The sequence below is a fragment of the Ctenocephalides felis genome, unplaced genomic scaffold (genome assembly GCF_003426905.1).
Source record: "Ctenocephalides felis isolate EL2017-DRISC unplaced genomic scaffold, ASM342690v1 CF-g0.4_SCAFFOLD_01886, whole genome shotgun sequence".
NCBI classification, from domain to species: domain Eukaryota; kingdom Metazoa; phylum Arthropoda; class Insecta; order Siphonaptera; family Pulicidae; genus Ctenocephalides; species Ctenocephalides felis.
Genome location: NW_020538040.1, coordinates 106,738,923 through 106,751,130, shown reverse-complemented (window position 1 = coordinate 106,751,130; position 12,208 = coordinate 106,738,923). Strand labels below are relative to the sequence as shown.

Sequence of the window (12,208 nt, the reverse complement as noted above, 5' to 3'; positions counted from 1 at the left end):
TGTTGTTGTATGAGATGGCATTTAAGTAAAAATAAATACATCATATAACAATTTTGAATAACGTTCATGAGTAATATGGTAACACTCGTGATGCACACATTTATTAGTGTCAACCATTATACACATTTATATGATAATGATAAATTATATATTTATAATAGCATTAAAAATATGTATAATATTTACAAACAATAATGTAATTAAAGTCATACTTCGGATATGACATTGTCGGTTTGTCATTGTAATTAGCATTTAAAAATGAACCTTCATTAAAGAAATGAAGTAATTGCTGATTAATAAATTCACACAGTAAACTTGTAACAAATAAATAGTTTATTTATAGCATAGATGTCCATTATAAAGTATATATGTATAGAAATGATACAAACCTATACAAACTATTCTTGTGCTTCAACTCTTGTTTAGATTAATAAATCTGAATATCAATTTATTCTTAATTATGCAACTTTGTAATACTTAGCATGATCGAAAAACATGTAGACTTCATCTAAACTACCAAAAATATCTGAGATATAATTCTGAAAAGTATATATCTTAGGCATGATAGAATAAAGGTGTACTGCTTCAATATTTTTTATGAGCTATAAAAATGAAGATAATTATTATGTCAAACAACGCCAAATATTGTTCTTGCAACTTCACTCATCATGTAATAATTCTGTTTGAAGAACTTCATGTAATTAAAATTAACATACATTCATTGGCTGATGGTATTTTTTTTTACTTATTTGTTGACGATATAATCTCAGTCCGAGCAGCTATAAAACCTGTCTTGACTGAAAAATATTTTCTATTTTGACTTGTTTTTTGTTTTAAATCTTGTTTATATATTCATTTAATTATTAATTTGCTCTTATTTAAAATCAAATCAGTGTTAAACTGAACCATATAATATATAAAAGATATACAAAATACAATCAATTTTTATTTATACAAAATACAAAAATTAAACTCATATTAGTATTGCTCCTATTATTTTTTTACAGACAGAGGAATACCTTGAAATTAAATTAATAACAAAAATATGCACATACTTTATTTATTTAATAAAAAAAAAACTTTCTGTTTAGTTTTACAATTGCGTTCGACTTTCAACACTAAAGAGCACTTATATATATTTTTTTAAATCATTTCCTCTTGTTCAACCATTTTGCAACAATGTCTTTGTTAACTTTTAACCATTTTATATTATTGGAAACAGTTACCAGGGCTTGTTTCCGAGCAGCAGCTCCTGCTCCGGCCTCCGGAAATTTGGCAAAGAAGTCAATCATCTGAAAAATTAAATTTTAATTCGGGACATTTTTTTGGTTTTTGTCAAATAACTCAAATACTTCATATAAAACCACCCCTTTTCAATTACACAGGGTGAAACTAGATAAAATTTACAACATTTCCTAGGTCACACTTTTATACACTCCGATATAAAATTTTGAATAAATGATAATTTTGTATCATCTTTCATATCGTCTTTTTACCTCTTTCAGCCTATCCTCAGTAGTAAATCTGTCGGTAACAGATGGAATAAGTCTGCCCAAATTTCTTTCCCCCAATCCGAACCTGTCGATCATTTTTTGCCAATTGTCCTGGTTGCATCAGTACTTAAAGGATTTGCAGAAATCGAGGACATGCATTTGAAATAATCCTGCCCTCGAACGTTTTCTTCTAGCCAGGCCAAATCTGTATACCTGGGGAGGAAAATATTGATAAAAATTGATAAAAATTAGATAAAAATTAGATAAAAATTAGATAAAAATAGTATAGAAAGATGATTTTTTGTGCAAAAAGTTTTTTGAAGTTTTGACTAAATATTTAAATAAATAAATGTATATACTCTAGTAGAAAATTATTATTTAAAACCTCTTTTTAGTCAAGAAGGATCTTCTGAGCTAATATATACAACAAAGATTTCAAAATTCGTTAAAAATAATTTAAAATTAAATGAAATGGTAATTTTGATACTAATAATTTTTTTTGAAGTTTAAGCTATTTATTTAAGTCAAAAATGTTTATTTTAGTATATATTTGTTAGTTAAAATCGCTTTTTATACATATATTATTATCGCATCGTGATATTTCTGAAGTCAATTTAAAGTAGAGTTTGAAAAATTCATAAAAAATATTTGCAACTTGGTAAAGGCTAAGTTTTCAGAACTATATATTATTTTGAGGTTTTAACTAAATATTTAGAATAATATATATATATATATATATATATATATATATATATATATATACTTTAGTACAAATTTATGATTTAAAATCGTTTTTTATTTAAAATGTCACGAGTAAATTTAAGAAGCAGATAAATCCAATAAAGTTTGAAAATCGTTAAAAATGATTTATATTTAACGAAAAGCATAACTAATAGTGTGAGGGATATTTTTAAGGTTTTAACTAAATATATAAATATTAAAATATATAGACCGAGACCAAGACCGAGGAGACCGAGACCGAGACCGAGACCGAGACCGAGACCGAGACCGAGACCAAGACCGAGACCAAGACCGAGACCGAGGAGACCAAGACCGAGACCGAGACCAAGACCGAGACCAAGACCGAGACCGAGACCAAGACCGAGACCGAGGAGACCGAGACCGAGACCGAGACCAAGACCGAGACCGAGACCGAGACCAAAACCGAGACCGAGACCAAGACCAAGACCGAGGAGACCGAGACCGAGACCAAGACCGAGGAGACCGAGACCAAGACCGAGGAGACCGAGACCGAGACCAAAACCGAGGAGACCGAGACCAAGACCGAGACCGAGGCCAAGACCGAGACCGAGACCAAGACCGAGACCAAGACTGAGACCAAGACCGAGACCAAGACCAAGACAGAAGAGACCGAGACCGAGACCGAGACCAAGACCGAGGAGACCGAGACCAAGACCGAGACCAAGACCGAGACCAAGACCGAGACCGAGGAGACCGAGACCGAGACCAAGACCGAGGAGACCGAGACCGAGACCAAGACCGAGGAGACCGAGACCGAGACCAAGACCGAGGAGACCGAGACCGAGACCAAGACCGAGACCAAGACCGAGACCGAGACCAAGACCAAGACCGAGACCAAGACCAAGACCGAGACCAAGACCGAGACCAAGACCGAGACCAAGACCGAGACCAAGACCGAGACCAAGACCGAGACCAAGACCGAGACCAAGACCGAGACCGAGGAGACCGAGGCCGAGACCGAGGCCGAGACCAAGACCAAGACCAAGACCGAGGAGACCGAGACCAAGACCGAGACCGAGGAGACCGAGACCGAGGAGACCAAGACCGAGACCAAGACCGAGACCGAGACCAAGACCGAGACCGAGGAGACCGAGACCGAGACCGAGACCGAGACCGAGACCGAGACCGAGACCGAGACCAAGACCGAGACCTAGACCGAGACCTAGACCGAGACCGAGGAGACCGAGACCGAGACCGAGGAGACCGAGACCGAGGAGACCGAGACCGAGAAGACCGAGACCGAGGAGACCGAGACCAAGACCGAGGAGACCGAGACCGAGACCAAGACCAAGACCGAGAAGACCGAGACCGAGACCGAGACCGAGACCGAGACCGAGACCGAGACCGAGACCGAGACCGAGACCGAGGAGACCAAGACCGAGGAGACCAAGACCGAGACCAAGACCGAGACCAAGACCAAGACAGAAGAGACCGAGACCAAGACCAAGACAGAAGAGACCGAGACCGAGACCGAGACCGAGAGACCGAGACCGAGACCGAGACCGAGACCAAGACCGAGGAGACCGAAACCGAGACCAAGACCGAGACCGAGACCGAGACCGAGACCAAGACCAAGACCGAGGAGACCGAGACCGAGACCGAGACCAAGACCAAGACCGAGGAGACCGAGACCGAGACCGAGGAGACCGAGACCGAGACCGAGACCGAGACCGAGACCGAGACCGAGGAGACCGAGACCGAGACCGAGACCGAGACCGAGACCGAGACCGAGACCGAGACCGAGACCGAGACCGAGACCGAGACCGAGACCGAGACCGAGACCGAGACCGAGACCAAGACCGAGACCGAGGAGACCGAGACCGAGACCGAGACCAAGACCGAGACCAAGACCGAGACCGAAGAGACCGAGACCGAGGAGACCGAGACTAAGACCGAGACCAAGACCGAGACCAAGACCGAGACCGAGACCGAGACCGAGACCAAGACCGAGACCAAGAGACCGAGGAGAGGAGACCGAGACCAAGACCGAGACCAAGACCGAGACCAAGACCAAGACCGAGGAGACCGAGACCGAGACCAAGACCGAGGAGACCGAGACCAAGACCAAGACCAAGACCGAGACCGAGACCGAGACCGAGACCGAGACCGAGACCGAGACCGAGACCGAGACCAAGACCGGGAGACCGAGTGGATAATTACTATCAGATACAAGGGATCAAGTTAATAGGTCATAATTTTATATCTTATTATTTCTGGTGTAAGGAGCAACGAGTGAACTGGGTCTTTTTTCTAATTTGTGAGGATAATTGGTAAATCTTGTTTTCATACAGTCTTTATTTTAGAGCACATTGAGATCATGATGCAGAGTTTTATTACCCACCTACAAGGCTGAACTTGTCTCCATTTAAATAGTTTTGATGTATTAATGTCATATTAGATTTGCTAGAGCAACCCCAAAGCTCTATTCCGCATGACTAGATAGAAATTATTATCATTTTATAAACCAAGATTTTGTTTTCGAGTGCTAATTTTGAATTATGTTAAAGAAGTCAATGAAATTCCCTAACTGTGGCTTTGGTAATGTTGATTTTTGTTGCGATGTGGTGTTTTTATGTTAGGTTTTGGTCTAGATGTATTTCTAGGTATTTAACATAATCAGCACTTGGTTTCACCTGCTGTGCAATTAAAACAGTCTTTTGTTATGGATATTTAATCAATTACTGTGAATGTCTTCACTAAGACAGATTAAAATTTGAATGGTAAATAAAACAATATCATGGATATTTGTTATGAGTGTCTTTTAGTTATTAATTCTATAGTATCACTTCTATATTACAATCCAAGTCATCATCAACAGCGCGGCAACGAGTGAATTGGGCAAATTTCAGGATCATTAGTGAATCCTGTTTATATATGTAAAGTCTTTAATATACAGCACAATCAGATCATCATGAAGAGTTATATTACTCACACACAAGGGTGCACTTATCATTCTAAATAGTTTTGATTAGGTTTGATATACCAATGCCACATTCGATTTGCTATACCAGCCCCAAAGCTCTATTCCGTATGTCCAAATAGAAATTATTATCGTTATATAAACCAAGATTTTATTTTCGAGTGCTAATTTTGAATTATGTTAAATAAGTCAATACATGTACCTAACTCTGGACTGTGTTGTGATGTGGTGTTCCCATGATAGTCTGCAGTTTAGATTAATATCTAGGAATTTAACTTAATTAGCACTTGGTATTACCTGCTGTGCAATTAAATCAGTATTTTCTCATTGATATATTTTATAAGTGTCTCTCCGACCTTAACCTTACATCATCTTTATATCTCACACCAAAAATATCGAATTCATCAATACATTACCCACAGTTTGAATGTATCTGATGCCCTCTTCTCAGCGGGTTCTTTTGGTCGCGTGCGCATACGTTTGTCGGTCTGTAAACAAACGCTACTACTATTCCCAAGTTCAGGGGTCAAGGAGAGGCCACGCGGTATAAATAACGAAGCGACCTACCACAATATTATATACTACAGACATAATACCGCAAAGAACAAGAGAACCACGGATCACGGATGGTACGTGGCGCACGCATAATGTTATGAAGATAACATATATTGGAGAATAATAATGTGATAGTAATAATAATGAATAATATATGATTGTCTGCTCGGAGGCAAGTCCATTGTGTGAGCGCACTACAAAATCAATAACTGTAACTATTTCATTCGCAATGTTTTTTGTTGAGATTTTTATGAATTTTTTTTCCAAACTTCTACTTCCATGCTTTCCGGTCTTCAGCTTTCAGTTTCTTTCATTTTCTGTCCATGCGTATGCTACAATCGCCTGCACTCTTCATAATACCAGTTCTTTCAGTCCTATTTTACTTTAGATAACGTCGTGTAGGAAGCACTTTTTTGTAAAATGGGTTCAATTTCTTCCAATCAATTTGTGATATTGGATAGTAATAAATCTGTTAGCTAAAAATTATTATGATTGATTCCATATCCATAAATGTAATGGTGAGTGATTCATTTGTCGATTTGTCTGAACCATTCATACTTATTTATCTCTGGCCTGAATAGACAATTGTAAACGTACGCAATTTGCGCAGCATGCATTTTCTTGTTACATTTGCCTTTAGCGTTACTAAAATTATTAATTTTACCTTTCATTTATATACATTTGTATTTTATTTTGACTTATTTTTAATGTAATATTATTCAACTATGAGAAAATGTTGATATTTAGTTGGACTATATAAAGTCAGACTTGGAATCAACATCCAAAAAACTAGCCTTTGGTGTCGGAGAAATTTGATATAAAATCACAAATTCCACAAGGGGGAGGTCCAGCAAGATATCAAGTGTATTTATTTAAAAAAAAAATCACAAACGATATTTTCAAGGTACTAAAGTGGAGGTGTATTTTCAAATATAGCCACGAATAACTAAGGGAAAGAGGTGCAAAAGTCCATTAGACTTTCCATTAGTTTTTTAATTTAAAAAAACAGTTGTAAGTAGCACATTCCATTGCGGTAAGTTGCAAGAACTTTCCGATAAGTGTAAATAACCGATTTGATCAAAATATATTATTTGAATTATCTGTGATCTACATGTCCACCTGTTTGCCTGTCAACCTATCAACCTATCTACTTGTCTGTCTATTTTATGTGCCTATCAGCCTACGTGTGCTACTTTTCTACCTGTTTACCAATCTATTTTGTTTAACAGGCTACTTGTTTAGTAGTCTGTCTGTTTACATAGCAAGGTATTACGTGATTTATTTTTTAAATTTTTTTTAAAGTACTAAAAGTAAAGTACTAATACCTAATCCTGGATAGGGGAGGGAGGAGTAATTTCATATATCGTCACGAATGACCAAAGGAAAAAAGTGCAACAGTATTTAAAAGTCAATCACGTGATTATTGAACGGCCCCTTTTTGCTTAGAGTAAAAAATTACCCTGCCATTTTGATGTATGGAAATTACACAAGAGAATGTCGTCAAATACCTTTGCAAAAAGTTAAATTGAAAATACACATCAAGAAAAATCAAAGCCAACTCAACTCGCTCGAAAACTGCGTCAGCTTTTAAGAACAAGATTCAGTTCATTTTAAGAACTACGTGAACATACGACATCCAATTCTGGGTTTGCTCTAGTAAAACTAATAATATAAACATAATACAGATTTTGTAGTAAAATATGAAAATATCTGTCTGTCAATGTCTAAATATATCGCTGGCAAAAACATATTACTAGAATTTTCACGTAAGAAAATACTTTACCTAGTACTTTCTACTATTTTCTGGATGTTTTATTCAGAAGTTGGAAGAAGTTAACTTGCTATGTTAAAATTAAGCTGCACATAACATGAGCTTTCTGAGGTAAAAAAAATTACCTAAAGCATTTTTACTTAAAAACGCTTCAAAACAATATTTAAGGTGAGAATACATTATTCTCCTCTCGCATTTTTATGATAATAAATAAAAGTAAAATTAGATTGCAAAGCGAGAAGCACGAAAGATCAACGGTGCGCGGTCAAGTATCAGAGGTTAATGACGTTATTTCAATCTAATCTCACCAGCGGTTTTCTTTGTTCTCGATATTTATGTAAGCACCATGTGGTTCATTCAAAGGTTTTCAATTTCTTTCATTTTTTTACCAACGATACTTACTATTAAATCTTCTTCACTATCATAATAGATATAAACCATATAATTATTAAATGTCTATTAATAATTATAAAAAAAAGAAATCTTTTCCTCTAGAAATCTCTTGATACAAGTCACCAAAATTGCATTAAAATATTTCAATCGTTTTAATGACTCTAATAATAAACTGTGTATTCATTGATAAATATTTGACCAAAAATATTACTTCAATATTTCAATTATTCGATATCATCTTTACATCGATATTGTTGAATAAAAAAAAAAAAATCTTTACATCGACTCCAATATTTGATATTGGCATATTGGAAATTCCATACAAACTTTCAAGTATAATTTTGTTCTTTAAAGTTTATATAACATAAGTAAATTTTATTTACCACGAAATGGTGTTTCTAAATTTGCTAGTGCACTTAATTCTTTCCACTCGTATACCGCTCCGGCAACATAGTACGTATTACTTTTGCAATGTGCGAGTGGAAAGGGTTAATATTAAGAAAGTGGATTTTTGCCTTTATTCAAGTATGTTCACATTGTCTAAAATTTCTGCAATAAAACAAAAATGAAAACGTTTAATATATCAAAAGAATCAATCAAGGTGTATTATTATAAATTTGATAGTGCAATTAACCCCCCCACTCGAGTGCCGCCGCTGCGGCGACATAGTTCGTATTAATTTTGTATTGTGCGAGTGGAAAGGGTTAATATCAAGAAAGTGCTCTTTTGTCTTTATTCAAGTATGCCCACATTGTCTGAAATTTCTGCAATAAAACAAAAACTGAAACCGTTTGATATATCAAAGATTCAAGCACGGTGTATATATATAAAACGACGTGGCCGTGTTGCCAGTCATTGCCAAGTCAGTGGAGAACCGAGTTCGTATTTTCTTTCCGGCTAATGTATAATCAACAGTCATTAATTTATATGTTCGCGCCATTATCTCGGAAGAAGACGGGAACAAAACAACAATCCTGAGGAATGGCGCGCATAATACACCTTTGAAGAGAGAGATCAAAAAATTTGGACTTTTTGATTGTAAAATGTCGAAAAAAAATGATAAGAAATAATTTATTGTGGTTTTTAGAACAAATTTTTTAGAAGAATTTTTCCCAAGGATAAGGCAAGTGGATAGCAATGCAAATCCAACTTTCAGAAATCGAATTAAGAAGTTATGTCTGAACTCCTAATTCGGAAGTGTTCAAAAATCATTTTACATCATTTTACAAGAGAATGATCCTTTTCATATCAATACTCGATGCTTCAACTCTCAAAGTAGATACAGCACCGTTAAAAAAACTACTAAATTCGTTTCGAATTAATAGTTACCAAAAAACACTTTTGAGCATTAAATATAACAAACAAATAATAATAACTAGAATTATGTTAAAGCTAATTGTATGTACAACAAAAATTTTACATAAATAGGAGATAATTTACCTTTCTACTCACTTTCCTCTAAGCCCTCCGCAATATCCGATAATAATCAATTCTACAAATAAACGATTCAATTGGATTATTGAATAAGTGACTTATCAAAATTTAAAAAAATGAGAAGCTTTGCATGAAAGCTCATATCATCTAGACAAAAACTTGAGCTTCTTACCAGTGCCAATTTCCTCAAATTCAATCATCCCTACAAATAATCTATATAATAAATAATAAATATATCAACCAATGCTACAAATAGACAATACAATTGCATTATTGAATAGGTGACTCATCAAAAATTAAAAATTATGATGGGTCTTATAAATTCCTAGAGCTTTGCATGAGCGCTTATATCTTCTAGTTAAAAACTTGAGCCCTCAAGAAAATAAAAACTTGTAGCTTTTTCCGACGTGAAATGTGATCAATGAATGGAGGCGAGAGTTAAGGCAAAATCTTTCATTTATTTGCCACTTACCAGTCAGCCAGTCAGTCAGTTCTTCGGTCAAGTCATTAATTAGGCAAACGATAAGCGGCAATTTCCTCCGAATCGATTAGCAAATTTACACCTTGGAAATAAACTACTTTTGTCAAGACATTGTATTACTTTAAGAAATGCTGGTTAAAGGGAATGGGATACATGAACCACTAGTTTCATTCTTAGGTAAAAATGTATATTACCAGAAACGTAAAATTTTGAACTTTCTTTTCATTTTAATCATTAATTTTTATTTTTCTAATTTTAACCTATAATATCTTCTACATTATACTCCGAGCAGAATCTATAAACAAAATTATAAAAGGAAGTAAAATAAAATATTTTCATAGAAGAAATTCAATCTTTTAGTTAATATTAAATATGTCTAAGCAAAAAACTGAAATTTTTTCATTTTTTTATGATATTTTTTTTGCATAAGAAATCTACATTTGAACGATTAGGTACCGTTCAATTATTACGTAAGCGCTATAGGGGGGCGGGGGGTTATTGATTGCTTATTTTGCTTATTTTTGGTAAGAAATTTGCTTACTTTTGCTGACAATGGGGAGAGGAGGGGGTAAAATTTGTAATAAATCTGCTTACGTAATACTTGAACGATCCCTTAGGTCAATCTCATTTAGATTTCGAATATAAAAACAAAAACAGGTTGATGTACTACTTTGCATTGAGGCAAGTTCTGAGAACTTCCCGATAAGTGTAAATAATCGATTTGATCAAAATAAACTGTTTGATTTATCTATGATATACTTCTCTACCTGTCTACTAGTTACCTAACTACTTGCCCTGCCTATTCCCGTATACCAGTTTATCTGTCTATCAGCCTACATGTTCTACTTTTCTACCTATTGGCCAATCTAATTGTTTAACTGGCATCCGGTTTAGTTGTCTGTCTGCCACATGTTTATCAGTCTACCTGTCGACATGTTTACCTGCCTACCCATCTATCTGTATACCGTCTATCATTCTACACTGGATTTGTCATTATTCTAATTTTATATCAAATCACCTGTCTGCTTGTCTATCTGTCTATTAATTCCATTTCTATATTTGGAGTCAGAATGACTAAGTTAGTGGTAGATGATGATAACTCTTAATGTAACTAGCTGTAAGTGGAATTCTGCCTTAAGGCAATTAAGGCATCGTGCCTTAAGGCAAATTGCTGGAATTTCCCGTACCAAAAATTATTAATTTTTTAAAAACGATTAACATTTTTGAAAAAGATGTACTTTGAAAAAATAAGATTTTTGAGAAACTATATATGGACAAAAAATTACTTTTTTTGAAAAAAAAAAATTTTTTTTAAATTTTTTTTCTTGAAAAAAAAAAATTTTTTTTAAATTTTTTTTTTTTTGAAAAAAAATTTTTTTCTTTATTTTGACATATTGTGGAAGATCTGAACTTTTTTTCAAAGCAATCGTACTGATTTAACTGCATAGGGACAAAATATAAAGCGCGTAAGCGCCGCGTCGCTGTCTAACGCATAAGCATTGGTACGGAACCCATAGGAATGTTAACAAAATGTATACTTATTGTTAAAATCTCTATAAAATATCTGATAATTGATGTGCATATGTCTAATGATCATTTTTGACCGCCAAAGGCTAATTTTTTTACTTTTTCCTCCATATCTCCGAAACCGCTAGACCTACCTTTATGAATTTTATAGATTCTTCATCTTGTCAATACAAGTGAAATGTTTTTGAATTATTTAAATCGGGCGATCCGTTTCTCTTAAAAACTGAGTTACCGTTTTCGGCACTTTTGCCCGTATCTTCGGAACGGCTAGACCTACCTCGCCAAAACTAATCAGCACGTCTCCTTATCAATACGAATCGAATGTTTTTTGAATTATTCAAATCGGGTGATCCGTGTTCCCGAAATCGTCGACGAAAATTTGTATCCGCACATACATACACACACGTACATACATACACACACACATACATTACACCCACACATACAACACACACACACACACACATACATCCATTTTTCTAAGGTATACCAAATGTTCAGAACCTTTGAACGTAAAGATATATAAAAAATTTCATTTTCGATTTTTTGCGATTACTATAACTTGCCCTACGGGAAGTTAAAAAAAAAGTTAAAAATATATTTCTTCATACAGTTGCAGGTATGTGCCCCAATTTTACAGAAAGCTCTTAAAAACAAATGACAAAATCATCACATAAATCATACCGTTGACATGAGCACAACTTGTTCCTTCGTATAATTTTCGATGCGAAACAAGTCCGCTAAAAATATACAACAATTTTCGCTGAATAATAATAATGAATATTTTGTCCTTACACCGTCGATTAACGCCGGTTAAAAAATTACAATTTTAGGTTTATTTTTGCCGTTTATACAGAAGTACTGGCTTATTA

At 35.2% G+C, this 12,208-nt stretch overlaps 1 protein-coding gene across 1 annotated transcript in view; it reads right to left on the bottom strand.

The window, feature by feature from the left end:
- Positions 1-1,212: 1,212 nt before the first annotated feature.
- LOC113378652 overlaps positions 1,213-12,208 on the bottom strand; it is a 208,821-nt gene continuing 197,825 nt past the window's right edge. Inside the window, exons 7-8 of the mRNA XM_026619214.1 lie at positions 1,497-1,698; positions 1,213-1,292 (exon numbers count right to left, since the gene is read on the bottom strand). Of these exons, the coding sequence (XP_026474999.1) occupies positions 1,586-1,698 (113 nt within the window). The 3' untranslated portion in view covers positions 1,213-1,292; positions 1,497-1,585. The remainder of the gene's footprint in view (positions 1,293-1,496; positions 1,699-12,208) is intronic.